This window comes from Patiria miniata, unplaced genomic scaffold (genome assembly GCF_015706575.1).
Source record: "Patiria miniata isolate m_02_andy unplaced genomic scaffold, ASM1570657v1 HiC_scaffold_1, whole genome shotgun sequence".
NCBI classification, from domain to species: domain Eukaryota; kingdom Metazoa; phylum Echinodermata; class Asteroidea; order Valvatida; family Asterinidae; genus Patiria; species Patiria miniata.
The window spans coordinates 18354084-18370935 of record NW_024037047.1 but is presented as its reverse complement, the minus strand read 5'-3'; the positions used below and the strand labels follow the sequence as shown (position 1 = coordinate 18370935).

At 39.4% G+C, this 16852-nt stretch overlaps 1 protein-coding gene across 1 annotated transcript; it reads left to right on the top strand.

Moving 5' to 3' along the window:
• The first annotated feature begins 1649 nt into the window (after positions 1-1649).
• Positions 1650-12135, top strand: LOC119724276 (cathepsin D-like). The gene is made up of 9 exons (XM_038195257.1): positions 1650-1875; positions 4762-4882; positions 6266-6389; positions 7189-7307; positions 8235-8434; positions 9890-10012; positions 10181-10328; positions 11378-11476; positions 11835-12135. Exons 1-9 carry the CDS (start codon positions 1817-1819, stop codon positions 12021-12023), a joined length of 1182 nt encoding a protein of 393 aa, XP_038051185.1. The 5' UTR covers positions 1650-1816; the 3' UTR covers positions 12024-12135.
• Positions 12136-16852: the final 4717 nt, after the last annotated feature.

Sequence of the window (16852 nt, the reverse complement as noted above, 5' to 3'; positions counted from 1 at the left end):
CAATAAGAGCTGTTGCCAAAAAAAGTTTGAGTATAAACAAGATCGATGATGAGGAACAATATGCTCTATTATGCGCCTATCAAATGTCCCCCCCCCCCCCGCGCAGCCCCGGCCTCAGGTCCGATGTCGGGATTTGGTCACTTCAAAAGTGACAATCCCCCCGTCTTGGGTGGGGCAGCCCGGGGGGAGGAGTGTGGGAAAATTATTGAAAGGCGCATTACACTATAAACATGTACATCCTATACGACCGAGGACTTGGAACAATAGGATGTGTGCGATAACAATGGGTCCGTCCGATGCTGCCCGAGGACCTGCGCACTAGTCCTCGGGAGAATTTCGTGTACAAACCTTATTTCTTTTAATTTTTTTATTTAGGCCAAATAAAAAAAGAACATGTTTAGCGTCCTGCCTTTTTGAAAAAGGAAGGAGGAGGCCCTTTTTTTCTATTTTTTTTCCAAAACGACCGGCCGGGCTATTTTTCAAGATGGTTGCCAGCTTTTTTTTTTATATGGCCGCCACTTGGACTCAGGAAATGACATAACAGCTTTATATGGGCTATAGATGCAAAAGACAAAGAGGCAAAAACGATGTCACTGTTTAAAACTTATCATTTTTTCGGTTAAAAAGGGGGGGGGGGGAAAGAAAAAAAGGAGGCGGTCTCCTAAAAGGGAACGGGCGGGGACGCTAAACATGTTTTTTTTTAATTTGGCCTTATTGCCCCCGCCAATATACAGTACATGTTTATAATTGCAAGAAACGACAAAATATATCGCAGTTTAAACATACTGTTTGAATGAAGAAAACTTAAAGTGAACAAAAGTTGTCGGCCTATTTCAGTGGCTCTCCTTTTTTGGTCAATATTTTCTTGTCTTTCTTTTACTGGACTTTGTACGAGCTGTCTTATCTTTTACTGGACTTACGAGCGACCACGTGCTCGAATGCACGTACCGTGTAGTAGCACCTTCTTCAACATGTCCAATGACGCCCCTATAACCCTGGTATCGGGCCAAAAATACAGATGAGAAAACCTTTGGTGCGTTCCTTATTTAAAAAAATAAATGGAAAAACCTCCATTTTAGAAACCCTTCTTTTGGCCAACAATCCTGAATCGGAAAGATTTTAAAAGAAATGACTCATTCGTGCTTTTTGTCTGTGACAACCCCCACAATTAATCCACGCCTACCCCTTTTTGCAATCTTGACGTTTTTAATTCTCGGTTTTGTTTACAATACGGCTTTAGGCGATTTGAAGACCCATGATTATGGGACTCAAGCTTAATGTAAGTCCATGTTCTGTTCCATGACTATCAAGGCGCCTATGATAGGGAGGCGATGTTTCAGAAGAGTATCTCTATTTGGTTTTGAGCAAATAGCTTCTTACACTCTGAAGTTAAAGAGATATCCATACTGGAAACGAGACCGGATTTTCATAAACTCTATTTTTCGAACGCACGCCAACTTGCACAACACTACAGACCACCAGTGACGTTCGATAATTTGGACAGGCACGATAGGGAACCAGCGAAGTGAGCGACCTGCTGTACTGTCAACCTCGTCCCCAGTGCTTACTTTATTTCCAACCTGGTTTCCAATAGTAAGCAGGTAGTGATGGGCGCGTACTGTTCGACACACTGGGACAAAGTTGCTGTACTGTCAGATGACCAGAAATCACATGATTTGCAGAGAGCTTGTTTTGCATTTTGCGAAATTCTCGCATTGCATTGTTCGTGTGCTGAAGAGAGCGAGAGCGGCAGAACTTGCGTAGTTTGCTGAGAAACTTTCGTTTTGTTTGAGCCAGTTAGCTTCGGGTTTTCAAGATGAAGATCGTTCTGATGGCCGTTCTGCTGTCTGCAGCTGTCTTCAGCTCAGCGACAAGGTACATGTAACATACATGTATTAATTATTGGACTGTAATTTAAGTGTAAAATTAGAGATTGATGTGTTGAAAAATGAAAGACGTCGACAATGTATGCATGATGAATGACAATGCAATGACAATGTTGAATGTCGATGATGAATGAACATGACAATCACAATTTACAATGCTAGGTATTTATGAAAAGTCACCGAACCTATAGCTTTTGGAAAGAATGTTGCCTCCTGACTGCACCTTTTTTTCCCATTACATTGTTTTGTCTCAGTGGAGGTCTGTCAGTGTCATCTGATCACTGTAGCTGGAGTTACCCAGCCCTAAATTTTATCATTGGGTTGTCATTTAGGGCTGGAGGACACTTTTCACGTAACCAAGCAGCGTAGGCAGGTCCCAAAAAAAAATTGCCTGGAATAACCATTACACAGGTCCTTGAAGTAAAAAACGATCCACGATGAAGATTCAGCCTACAATTGCAGTGAAAAAAGGAGGAATAACCGCTAACCTGACAACCTTGCAGGCATGGCCAGGACTGCAATTGGTTTGTGCACAAAAAAAAATTGTGTACAATGAATGGCGGTCGATTTACCATGCACAGCGTTTTATTGTATTTGTAATGTATTGTATAATTAAACATGTTTGTAGTCATTATTATTGTATGCAGGGCCCCAATGGAAACCAGTTTTAAACTGTTTGGGCATACCCTGGGTAAAGAAATGGAATAAATAAATAAATAATATATGAAGAAAAAAGTGACGTCAGGTTGCAACATTTTTTCCTAATTTGAATGTTCAGTTTTGCGAAGGAAGTGGATAATGACCCTGACAAATTCTCATAATGCCAGAACAATCCCAATACAAAATGAGGAATGAAATTTGTAGGCCTATTATACTACTAGTACTATTTTTTGTTAATTACGTCAATGCAAAAAATGGGAAAACAGCAAAATTGTTTATAAATAAGAAAACTGGACTTAAAAGTTTACAACCAGACCAGTGGTTTTAGTAGTTAACCATTTTCAAGTGTCATATAATTTACAGATTGAGTCTCAAGATATGGTATTTCACAATTTTTATGCTATTGTGATTAAAGGTCAATATTCTATGGACTGATAAAAGTCACACAAGACCTGATGTTGCACTTACTTCCGTGACTTGCTGGTTTATTGTTGACCAGTTTCAATATTTGTTCAACTACTTCAGTTTCAAATAGGCCAAGTCAAAAAAATAACCAGTTTCTCCTTCCTGCCTGCTTTCTTTTCAATGCAACTTTAGAATCTAGGGGAAAGAGTGACGCCTCTTTTGGACACAAAAGTATCAGCAGAAGAGTCAAGGAATTGGAAGAATCCATCTTGGAAAATCCGCCATCTTGCAAAAAAAGATAACAATAAGGGCCTCCCCCCTTTTTCAGAGAGCCCGGACCAACTATTTTTTTTACTTGGCCTCATCATAAGATATATGAGGGACATTTTCAGTTTCATGTTTAGAACTTAAAGGGAATATACATGATTGGCTTTTGCTGTAATTTTCAGAAATGAAATATTTGAGGGGTAAGTATAATAGATCAAATATTGTTAGACTGACATGTTTGAAGGTTTGTGTTCGAAAATGCTGGAAAAAATCAAGAAAAACAAAAATGTTCAAGTAGTCTCGTTCCCTGACTCCACTAAATATAAAATGGATCAATCAATTTACAGATGCCGGAAACTTGTAAGGTAATGGAACCAGTCTAGCCGGCCTGCACCCGTTCATGAACATGTAACCAATAGCAAACAAAATTTGGACTGAAAGAAAAATGGTTAATTCGGAGCAGTAGTTGAAAAATAGTTAGGTTTTTCCAACGGTGGTCGGCTGACCACCGTTGGAAATTTTTACAAAAATACCATTTTCTTGAAAATGACTTCACACCAGGTGCCATAATTTTACAGGATGCTTTAGACTGTCATTTACCAACATCCTAGTAAGGTATTTCGTAAAAACTAGGTAGTTTTATTTTTCGATGTTTGCAAATGTTGTAATTTCCCTTTAAGCAAAGGGCACTGAAAAGTTTGCATTACCTCCAAAAAGTTCGAAGACACTGATCAAATGACAAACTTTAGTTGCGATGAAGAAAAAAAATTGTTAAAATGATGTTGAGGAAATTGTTGCAGCGGTGAATTCCAAAAGTTTTGCAGGATGTGTAAAGGACAAGTGCATGGACGCTAGAGGGCGCTCTTTTGTTGAATTACAAATGGTGTGGAACTTTTTTTTACCCCACCCCCAAAAAGTGTGCAGACATTGTCAAGATATCAAATGTAGGCCTACAAGTAACCTATGCAGCATGTTATTTCGGTGAAGAAAGTTTTTAAAGTTGGTATATAGGCATACGTGCTTTTTCAAAATTTCAATCTTATTTTCCAAATGAAATTTAAAGGAATATAATGTCCTGTAACAAATACATTTGCTTGTTTGCTTTTGCAGGCCTTTACACAGTTTTAAAAATTGCTTTAAATGGTGCATTCCAGTTCAGAAATTGCGCACCCTATTCAGAACAAATTATGAGCGTCCCACTCATAATTCAAAGGTTGAAATTAATTAATTGATCACTTGTCATGGGCTGATTTTTTGTGTGCGATGTCTCATTGGAAAGCTCATAACTAATGTAATGCTAAAAAATTATCAATTCAATTTGAAAATCTCTTTTTCAAGGTGCCACACCCAAACAGCACATGTACACCAACTTTAAAGTCTTTGGTTTTGAAGGATTACAAAAGGGAACTGAATATTATCACCAACTGAAAACGAATTTTTTTTAAACAAATAATTGATTTCACAAATTCCAAGAAAAGGGTTTTGCAAAATACTTAAATTATTAAAGAAACGGACCCTCCATTTAATTTGCTTTGTGTTTCAGGATTCCCCTGTACAGGATGCCTCGGGTTCGACGCACTCTGACTGAGAATGATGTGACTTTGAAACCGTCGAAGTATCAAACCCCAACGAACGGATCAGTCAGGATTGTTGATTACATGGATGTAAGTCGGTTATTTTTGTACTTATAAGTTAAAAAAAGCCTTATCCTCACTTATTAACCCTAACTCCCTAGGTCTTTTTGCTGGGATGTAGCCTCAATCCTGCAAAATCCTCCAATTAGCCTCATGGAAAAATAGCATATAGCCTGAATCCTGCAAATTCCTCCATCATTTCTTGAATATGGTCCTTGGAAAGGTGACCACTGCCTGAATCCTGCAAAATCCTCCGGTTATGACTGTCAATAGGCTGAGGCAGAGGCAGTGACATCCTGGAGCAGTGCGGAGGGTGTCAAGTATAATCAAGGACTAAATTTATGCACGGCTGAGCATAAACAACACAAGGTCCATATCTTATTAATGATTAATTAAGAGAAATGATCCGGAACTGCTAGTCTGTAATCTCCTTGACCATTACTAGATGATGGATGTACATATGCAATACGATTTGAAAAGTTAAGTTTAAGGGTCATTCACTGAGCTTGTCAATGATAACAGATAGCATATGAATTGCTCAGTACATGTAGGTTGTTGGCTTCCGATTATTACCTGTCGGACAGAGACACTGACAAAATGGGGAACTGCCAACACGGGGCTGGACAGCTCAGTTGGTAGAGTGCTTGAATGGTGTCTGGCAGTCGCAGGTTCACATTCTGCTTCGGTGAAACTGGTCAATTTTGTTTGTTTAACTGAATAATGCACCCACCAATTGTATTAGGCGCCTCATGACCCTTGCGGGACAGGTGTATCATTGGGTCATCAACAACCCCTGCGTCATTTTTGACCCACCTTTCACAAATTGTGATACATACATGCACACCTACTGAGGAAAAAAAACACCCCATAAGCTGTTTGACATACCAAATCATGAATTAACACACCCCTGTGTCACAGCATTAAAGAACATGACACACCCTTGACTCACCTTGCCCGGGAGGTATGGAGTCCGTCTTGCAATTGACAATTGCCTGAGGAGTGATGATTTGATTATTTAAGTTTACATAACGAGCATTTTTCTCCAGAACCTTCCTGATTCCTGATTGCTCCATATACTGGAAACCAAATGGGCGTGAACATCCGGGAATTGTTTACATTGGTCTTTCTAGCTCCTAGACTTGTGTTCTTGGAACTCAATGGTTCTTGAGTAAGGAGTGCTAATGGTAACACATAGGAACCAATGATTGAAAACTGGTGAGCAAATGAATAGATGTTTTCATCGGATGACATCACTCCGCATGGATCTATCACACTCTTTTTTGTCCCCTACCTTTAAAGCCCTGTGTTACTTAGTAGACACTGATCTCTGAGTTCCTCATCTAACTTGCAAAATCCTGCTAGCTGCAAAGGTTCCAAAGAACTTAATTTCCATACCAATGTTTGCCATTACAGGCGCAATACTACGGGCCAATAACCATCGGAACGCCCCCGCAGCACTTCAACGTTATCTTTGACACTGGGAGCTCAAACCTGTGGGTCCCGAGCGTAGACTGTAGCTGGCTGGATGTCGCTTGCTGTGAGTATGCTGCCAATTCATAGTAACAAGATGTTGTCCTCATTAAGGGGGGATCTGGCATTGCGGGCAAAATGAGGATCAACAAGTCATCTTTCATTTTCCTTTTAATTTTGGGTGGGTTGACCTATGACTTCTCAGCCAAAGAAGAGTAGAAGACCACCCCTAAAACGAATGACATTTCCCAAACTGGAAAAGTAGCCATTTTGAAAAAAGGATTCCTCCACAACCACAAGATGGCTAAGTAGCGCCACTTTTGGACCCAATGGTGACCTATCATCACAAAATGAGCTTAAAGTCAGACTTTTTAAGAATTTGAATATATATGTATATCTGGATTCTGCAAAACAAGAGCTTTCCAATGGTATGCAACATTAAGGGGTACTGAGTTCAGTAACGGAAATATAGACCACCAACTTACTTGAAGTTGTAAAACTGATTCTTGAGAAAATGGCATTTAAAAATCTCCCTGTTAAGTTTGTGTTACAGTGAATGAACTGTCAACTTAAAATAGACGGGACGAAATAGGTTTTAAAGATGTTTGACAGAACAAAAAAAATTGGAGAAAGGTGTACCGCAAATTGGCAATTACCGACTTTAAGTTCATTTCGTGGTGACTGGTCACATACATGTATGTCTCCAATCCTTAATTTCATTTTTGGCCTATTTACTGGGTTGCACCCATATGCATTAATCAGTTGCACAGAATTGTGTGCGCTTTGGGACCAGCATTACCAGTCTTGCCTCGTCTTGTTTTTAATTTTTTTTTTTTCTGTACTACCATTTTTGCCACTTTCTTTAGATTTGCACAACAAGTACGACTCCAGCAAATCGTCCACCTATCAGAAGAACGGCACCAAATTCTCCATTCAGTACGGCACAGGAGCCTGCAGTGGCATTTTGGATATTGACACCGTTAGAGTAAGAGAGTGTCAGAAAATGTCCTGTTTTTTTAGCTGCGGAAAGTAGCTCAAGATCGTGTCTCTCCGTTAGTTATTTCGTTAGTAACAAACATCAGCACATGCCTTTTAAGGCAATCAATCACTTTGTCCCTTGGCCTCGAAACAAGACGTGCTTCAGGTTCATGTCCCTGTGTTGCGATACTTTCATAGGTCTCTACTGACCAGCTACCAATTTATTGCAATCATGAAAAATTGGATCACTGAAGTAAAAAAACCCAGATGTTTGTACTGCCTCAGCTTCTGAGATAATTTCTAGCTTGTTCTTCTTCTCAAAGGGGCACTGTGTCCTGACATCCCCAAAAAGTTCATGTTTTAGATTGTTTACTTATCCTATTTCAAACATCTGGTTGAAAGGAAACCAATCTAATGTGTTACTGTTCCTGAGGAAAAAACGAAAAAACCTGATTGTTTACATCGGACACAAACGGCGTATGATACGTGTTTCCTGTCGTTTTGTGTGTGTTTCTAGTATTACACACGTACACAGCACCGTGCTCATAAACAGCGGTGACCAATCACCAATGCACAAAATGTGATTTCTTACACGTCCGCAAAAGGCGAACCCTTACAGCTGGAATCACAACTAGCACGAACAGCTCGACTTTTTGGGGACGCAAAAGTGGACCCCGAAAGTTGTCCTCGCACGAATAACACAAGAATACTACAAAAGTATACTACAAAAGTGCCCAGTTTTTAAAGGATAGTTGTGTGGATGTTTATATCCTACTTTTAAATGTTCTCTCCGATTAACATCATTTGATTCAAAACGCATTTTGTAGCCCAATTGGGCATATTCCAGAACGTAGTGTCCCATTAAAGGCGCATGAATATTTGCAAGTACCTGTAGACATTACAATGAGTTAATGAGAACATGTGTCTGTGACAGGTCGGCGATGAGACTGCTTTGAAGCAAACCTTTGGAGCCGCGACGCACCAACCGGGAATAACGTTCATCGTGGCCAAATTTGACGGCATCCTGGGAATGGGCTACCCAGCAATATCTGTTGACGGCGTAATTCCGGTCTTCGACACTCTGATGGCTCAGAAATCCTTAGACAAGAATGTCTTCTCCTTCTACCTCAACAGGTACATATATCTGACAAACCTAGACATCCAGGCCCAGTCCCAATCTTTTATTCAGTGGCTAGGGATTTGCTTGCCATAGGTACACTACATTGAATAGCCGTAGCCCTTTAATTACCAACATTGCAAGTTATTGGACTTAGCCTCTGTCACTGTAATCTTCCTCAAAATCATATTATATCTCACAGTGTACTGCCCATTTTTCTACAGGGCATCATGACGCTGTTAAGCACAGCAGCTATTTGTTTTTGAATAGAAAAAATGGTTACCAGCCAAATTGTTGAGTGATATACATACTGCCTGTGACTGGTACCTTGCTGTTTGTTTGCTTAGTTTGGTCCGTTGCAGTGGTTATGAAGGGCTTCTTTAGTAGGGTGGTATATCTGATCCAGGTCCGCGACGTCTAATGTCAGGAATCGGTTCCAGATTATGGAATCGGGTACCCGTTACCAACTTTACAAATTGCTTAGTAACTTCTCAGACAATAATGAAAAACAGAAGTTTTCAAAGTCATTTGTGGGGAATTTTCAAAATGAACACCAGGCTACATCGAAAAACCAAAACAGATTTCACATTAACGTGCATTTAAACGCGTGACAGATGATGCTCGCAAAAGTTGCAGTTTACACTATAAAGCCCTTCAGACAACTTCTGGGATTTTGAATTTTTAGGGTTGGGTTTCTTTTACGGGTACCCGGCTACCCGTGTTTTACTGGAATAGGGTACCCGGTTCCCGTACTACCTGTAAGTGCACAACACCAGTATTTGGGTCAGTTTGCCACATGGTCCCAAGTAAAAGTAAAGTATGTGCCGAGCCAATATGGTCCATTAGGCCGGCGTTTATCTCCAGTTTTCTTGGCATGAAACGACCGACAATGTTTCTACTCCCCCTGGATGAGATTTCAGTCCATCGCAGGTTACTCTCAATCTAATGCCGGTACCCATTTATACTCCTGGGTGGAGAGAGTCAAGTGGGGATGAAGTGGCTTGCCCAAGGACACAGTGTATGACCAGCAGCTGGATTCGAACCCCTGACCCTCTGATCCTGAGTCACGAACCCTAACTGCTTGATTACACTTTCCCCATGTCGTCTTTGTTCGTCACTAACTGGCACATGCTGACTGTCACTTGTGATCCGGGCAGTGCTATCATAGGGGTACCCTGTAAGGCCAAAAAATGGGCTAAATCCAGCCTAGTGCGTAAACATGCATGAAAAGGACTTCCATTGAACGGCCATTCTAAATCAATAGACCCAAGACATCATGGCGTCACGCTTTGTTTACTTGTGCTCTTTCCTATGGGAGCAAGGTGGGGACGATTGGCAGGCATCCCACCTGGCTCCCATAGGAAAGCGCACATGTAAACAAAGCATGATGTCATTATAGGTGTTTAAACAGAGTTTTGTGAGATGTTAGACTAGCTTTACTAATCACGCCTTGCGTTTTATTTTTTTTTTAGGAAGGAAGGTGCTGCAGTTGGTGGTGAGCTCATCCTAGGATCTTCCGATCCGAAATACTACACTGGCCAATTCTCCTACGTTGATGTCACCAAACAGGGCTACTGGCAGTTCAAAATGGACAAGTAAGAATAGACACATTTTTGATCCTTGAAACTGTTTCTCCATAAAAATACTAAAACTTGAATTTTTCTTCATACTTAGTTTGTAGATTGACACAGTGGTACTTTCGTCACTTTCCGCCACTGTTGGTGTCTAGTTTTTATTTCCTTTTGTTTTTTTATATCTTCTAGAGTTCAGATTGTGAGCAAGGGCCTGACTGTCTGTGAGAATGGTTGCCAAGCAATCTGCGACTCTGGTACTTCGCTCCTCGCTGGCCCCACAGCAGACGTCAAGAAGATCCAAGATGCCATCGGGGCTGCGCCTCTCTTTGAAGGGGAGGTAAACAGCTTCACTGGTTCCCACTCTTCCATTGGTTCCCACTCTTCCATTGGTTCCCACTCTTCCATTGGTTCCCACTGTGTCATTGGTTCCCACTCTTCCATTGGTTCCCACTCTTCCATTGGTTCCCACTGTGTCATTGGTTCCCACTCTTCCATTGGTTCCCACTCTTCCATTGGTTCCCACACTGTCATTTTTTCTCACCCTGTCATTGGTTCTTATTCCGTCATTGGTAATTCCCACTCTTCCATTGGTTCTCACTCTGTCATTGGTTCTTATTCCGTCATTGTTCTTACTCCGTCATTGGTTCTCACTCTGTCGTTGGTTCTCACTCTGTCATTGGTTCTCTCTCTGTCATTGGTAATTCCCACTCTTCCATTGGTTCTTACTCTGTCATTGGTTCTAACTCTGTCGTTGGTTCTCGCTCTGTCATTGGTTCTCACTCTGTCATTGGTTCTTATTCCGTCATTGGTTCTTACTCTGTCATTGGTTCTAACTCTGTCGTTGGTTCTCGCTCTGTCATTGGTTCTCACTCTGTCATTGGTAATTCCCACTCTTCCATTGGTTCTTACTCTGTCATTGGTTCTAACTCTGTCGTTGGTTCTCGCTCTGTCATTGGTTCTCACTCTGTCATTGGTTCTTATTCCGTCATTGGTTCTTACTCTGTCATTGGTTCTAACTCTGTCGTTGGTTCTTGCTCTGTCATTGGTTCTCACTCTGTCATTGGTAATTCCCACTCTTCCTTTGGTTCTCACTCTGTCATTGGTTCTTATTCCGTCATTGGTTCTTACTCTGTCATTGGGAATATGTTGATTTTCTTAATCCTTGCTTTGCTACACTCTCCAAAACACTTCAATATTTGCAAATTTCGCAAGGATTAATGAAGCAAGTTCAATCAAAGAGTATTCTTGGTATATATTAACCCTTGCTTTCTCCAGGCCAGTGGTTTTACAAGCAAAATTGTACAAGCAAAACCAAATTGTTTAGGGTGTAGCAAAGCAAAGGCTTAAATGTTAACATTGAACATTTTGATCTGTATTTTCTCGCAGTACCTTGTGGACTGCAGCAAGATCCCAACCATGCCCAACGTGACCTTCACACTGAACGGGAAAACGTTCACACTGACACCACAGGACTATGTACTGAAGGTAAGGGACTAGCGCATGAACTGTCGAGGGCGCTGTGTAGAACAGAAATCTTTGTTACGGAAAGTTATGGTTTTTTTTAATCTGGTCCCTATGAAACTGCAAGTCATTTCACTGCATTACCAAATGGCACTCCATACCTCACATTGTGTGTGGATACTTCTGAAGTACTTTTTTTAATGTCTGTAATGGTTCCACCAAGTCGACCATTGTAAGGAAAGGGTTCAGTTAAAATTCCAGATTTGAGAAAAGATTCTTTAAAAAAACTGTAAATCAGAAGGAAAAAAACCGACGAAAAAATCTCGAAATCAGAAAAAATCCTGAAAGATCTCACCTCTGATAATTCATCATTTCTTGACAGGAATCGACAGCGGGCGAGACCTTGTGCCTGAGCGGGTTTCTGGGCATGGACATCCCCAAACCCATGGGCCCTCTCTGGATCCTGGGTGATGTCTTCATCGGGAAATACTACACCGAGTTCGACCGCGATAACAACCGCGTTGGCTTCGCCACGGCTGTCAAGGGTTTGGACATCAAAGTTGGCAACTAAACTGCGACGCGTTCCACAAATCTGTGCACCGACCGAGGGTGGTTTTTTAATTCGCTAAACCACCAGGGATGTAGTCAAGTCCATCACAAGTCCTCCAGTCCCAACTCAACTCACAAGCTATTCAAATGAGCTTTGACAAAGGCATTCCTTTGTTATTGTTCATCTGCTGTTTCTTGTGACTGGACTTGTGACTGGACTTGTGACTGGACTTGTGACTGGACTTGTGACTGGACTAAGGGGAAAAATATAATGGTTGTGCAAAGTTGCATATTTTTGTGTTTACATTTTGGAAATTCTGTATGTGGATTATTTCAACTTTTTTATAGTCAGTTTTTACAGAGAAATATTGATTACAAATACAGTATGCATGCGGACAGCGGTCACAAAAGTATAACTCGTTAAAATTGTTACTTGTGTTAAAGGACGTAAAAAACAAATAAGAGAATTATTACGAACAATAATTTGACCCAGACCTTGAAGACAAATTTTAGTCAAGGTGCTTGCAACTACAGATTGCAACAAATTTGGAGAAAAAAAAATGTCAAAACTTGTTTATGAGCAACTTGAAAACTTCAACCGTTTTGATTCTCACACCCAAAAACAAAATCTTTAATTGTTTACTGAAGTTTACCTAAATTGAGATATTGTGGTAAAGTAGGTTGCTTGTGAACACAAATACTCCATTCATCACAGTGGGACTTGAACCAGCTTTCTAAAATCTTTAGTGCCTTTATCCCAGTGATATGATGTCTTAATGTAATATAGAGGTTGTATGTAATTTTTTTCTTAACCCTTATTTGTCGTGGTAAAAAAAAAAAATCTGAGTTTTCTGTGTATTTCTGCAAAAGGAAAAGTTGGTAAAAGTTGGTAATATTAGCAAGTCCACCACACCACATAAAATCTGGTGTGGAACTGAAATTAGACTATGAATGTAAATTCTTTTTTTTTTTTTCTTGGTCGTTCTACTTTAAGTTCTGTGTATACATAATTGCTACTTTCATTTGATATGAAGACACCATGCTGGTTTGTATTCGGAGAATTGTAATACCTAAATGTAGAAATTGTAGTGCCTAAGGCCAAAAAAAAAAAAGTTTCCGGTTTCTGGTATGGAGCTTGCCCAAAAAGTGGTGCGGCGACTTGGCTTATTTTTTTTTACCTGATTTTTTTGTTTCAAATGTCGGCTGATGACTGCAAATGGTGCCCGACTAAACTTAGTGCAAATATATGGGAGTCCAGAGAGGCCACATAAAGCTTATTCTCGACCATAACCCAATCTCAAAACACGTTAAAATTGTGCTGCAGCAGGATTCAAGTCAAACCAGTGAGTTTGGCGGTTTTGAGACATCATCTTTCATTGAAAAAAAAAACTTTTCATTTTGCCGATGCGCATGGCTACGGCGACGCTTGCGCGCATACCAGAAACCGGAGACTTTTTTTTTTGGCCTAATAAAGATTTTTTTATTTGAGTGTAACATGATTAATGTTTTAGATGTACCTATCGTAAAAAAAATCAGGTTGATTTTAAATGAGGTAGAATGTGACTAACGGAATGTTTAGCGGCAATTTTTATCTCACATGTGTTTGTGGTGTTGATGGAATGAAATGTCCATTTCTGAGCTAAGGATACCCAAAGATCTTTTACAGAACGTTGGTCAAAAAGGCTGGGGAAATATACAAATATTGTGGATAACAATGTAAGCTTGAAAACTATTAACGTTTCATTAGTAGTCTCAAAGGAAATAAGAAAAACTAAAATTCTTTTCGAAATGATGTAGTTTTTTGTTGCTTTTTTGCTAATGAATTTCCGTAAAAAGCATGGCAAAATATGTGACTTACTGTGATAAATATATGTATACAAATGCAGTTATTTTGTTAATTTACTGAACAATAGTAATAAAAGTGTATGCAATCTTATGTAATTATTGTACGTTTTTTTTTTAAATTTTGTCTGGAATGTAAAGAGTTTGTTAAAAGTCGTGGAGTACTCTGTTTTAAGACTTGGACAGAGAAGGCTGAGATATATGTACCAATCTGGTAAAGATTTACATTACAATTAAAGGGCAATCTCTTGTTGAAGATGGAAGTTTCAATTTATCCCCTCATTCAAGGAAAGTAACATTTTTTTCACCCTTCAGAGTTTTAAGTTGCAATAACATAAGAAACAGTAAAGAGTAAAATACCTCGTGTTTGGCACCAGGGTGAATCGAACCCGCAACCATCAAATTGAGAGTCGGAATGCACGTCAACTATGCCAGTATCTCAATATCTGTCTTCTCAAGACACTAATATTTGATAAATTTCAAGATTTTAATATAGACATCGCACCTGTATTTCGTACAATTGTCAGTTCCCACTATGATCGATTGCTCTATTTTGCACAAGAAAACTGAATCTATTTGTTTTATTGATTTATTTAATTTCATTACAATATACATGTAGTGAATTATTTATTCATCTTAAACCTAAACCCTGTAGGCCAAATGCGACCTGTGCTTTTGAACAAAACCATTTCTCTTCTCCAAACAAATTTGACGAAAAATATTTTTTTTACCCCTACCTTTGACGTCTATGATATGCATGCAAATTGGGCGATTAATTATGCGAAACAAGACTGCTGCTTGACCTCGAGATTCTGACCATTCAGTGGGCGCCTTCAATCGGGCCTTTGGCAACTTATTGTTTTACACAAACATGGCAGATAAATGACCAATCAAAAGCTTAGGCCGATTTTCTGCTCGAAATGACATCACAAGTTCTAAAAGCAGCTCCGATTGGCTGGTGCGTGGTGTACGTGGCATTAAATTTGCATGTTTGGATAATCAGATGTTGTTGCGGAGCATGCAGGCTCTGTTTAACAACGGATCGATACTCAGACTAACAATGAGCAAACTTTATGTTAACATTGTTACAAATCACGTTGAATCATAATTTATTTGTACTCAAACTCACTGATTGTTGCCTTATAGCCCAGCATCACACCAACGGCACCCTCAGGTATCCAAAAATAGCAGTGGCTTTGGAAAAATTGAACTAGCTAAAAACAAATTGAAAATAAAAAGGTATGATAATTTTATACAATTCAATAAATTATGTATTATGCACAGTTGATTTTTTTTAAAAAGATAGATTATTGCATAGTACCTTTGGATGCCCTTAACTCAGTGAGATCTTTTTCCCCCTTCACCCAAATACTGACATAGTTACTTTTAGGACCCCTCTTTTGTTTGTTAGACGTTGCTTTTCTTACAGAAGTCAACCAGATTATTTTTTGACTTTACTTCCCTTTTCCTTTAGAGCAATGAGTCAGAAAGAACACTAATCTTGCCTTCGCCAGCTGTTACTTTACTTCGCCAACTGTTACTATAGTCGAATTCAAAACATGGAGGGGTCCTAAAAGTAACTAGCACCCAAATCCTTTGCTGTTGAACATTAGTGCTAAAACTAGAGGGCGCTGTCAGCTGGTAACAGTGTCTTGTGGAGTCATTACTGAGCTATGGTGTCCAGGGTCCTTATTCACAAAGCACCCGTAAATGTTTGCGTTGCGGGGACCCGTAAGTGGATGTTAAGGGCACGTAAGACTTGCGTTAAGTGGTATTCACGAAGCACCCTTAGAGTTCCCTTAGAGGACCCGCATGTTGCGGGCACCCGCAACTAATTGGTTGAACATTAAAAAAAACATGCCAAGACATTTTATCCCATTTTAGAGAACTTGCTCGTTGTAAAAATTACAGGCAGATTCGATTAAAGATTAACTTGTCTTTGTTTTCTTAGCAAACAATCAACACCAATCAAGCATGTCTTTAAGAGCATGTTCTTCCACTCATTTAAAGAAAAAAATGAATCACTAAAATTTACCAATGCTTTCAGAAGTTATGCATGTGTTACAAACGTAGCCCATTTTTATAGCTGTCCTTGAATGTCATTGGAAGCTATTGAGTTAATAGTGAGAATCATATTACAGACAAACTTTAAAATGCCAACAAGACTTTAAAGGAAAAATGCAGTGGAAATTCAGCCCATCTTGTTCTCTTACACATTATTATGTGTCGCAACAATATATACAGGATCGTAATACTTGTTTTCGTTGGAAGTGACAAGAGAGTGGTAGTTTTTCAATTGTTAGCAAATCCTTTCATCAAAACAATCGCATGTAATGGGTGCTATTTTGCTTTTGACGCACAAGGAACTCCTTGTCAAAAGTGCATATGAACAGTACAAACATAACTCCTTCAAAGTTACCCACAAAAAAAGCTTCGAAAAAAACTAGTGGCGACTGCTAGTGTCCAAACAAGCTGTTTAACATGATAAACAAGTAAAAAGTGGAACTTACTGCAAGAAAATAGAAACAAGTGTGATATAATTATATTTGTACTCAAAGCTGTAGAGACACTTCTGTTCTGCTTTGAATGACATCACGCTTTGGCTCATGAATATGGAAAGTTTCAATAGCATAAAAATTGAAATGTTGAAATTTCTCCCTTTTACTACTACAAAAGAAGATTGAAAGTCATAGTAACATGGCAAGAAAGCTGTTTTAAATCTATTTAAGTCATACAAATCCTTTTGCAGGTTCCCTTTAATAATTGAACTCAAGACAGAAACCACTGTCAGAATGTGTGCTTTCAATATATAAGAAACAAGTTAGCTCTGTTTTTTTTTAAATATTGATGGTGATATTTGTATCCTTTCCCATGCTCTTGTTCATTCAGTGGAGGTGGGAAAGTCCACGTTTCATTGTACTCAATGGGTGTTCAGTTTGCATCACGTGATGAGTGGTAAACAAGTTTGTGATCGTTTTATTGAAATAGACATAACTTCGGATTAGACTG

What these genes read in the sequence shown, in the direction of transcription:
- LOC119724276 (XM_038195257.1), top strand. Translation starts at nt 1,817, where the DNA reads ATGAAGATCGTTCTGATGGCCGTTCTGCTGTCTGCAGCTGTCTTCAGC. An exon ending in TGGATATTGACACCGTTAGA is followed by an intron (nt 7,308 to 8,234) that starts GTAAGAGAGTGT and finishes TGTCTGTGACAG; the next exon opens with GTCGGCGATGAGACTGCTTT. An exon ending in CGCCTCTCTTTGAAGGGGAG is followed by an intron (nt 10,329 to 11,377) that starts GTAAACAGCTTC and finishes ATTTTCTCGCAG; the next exon opens with TACCTTGTGGACTGCAGCAA.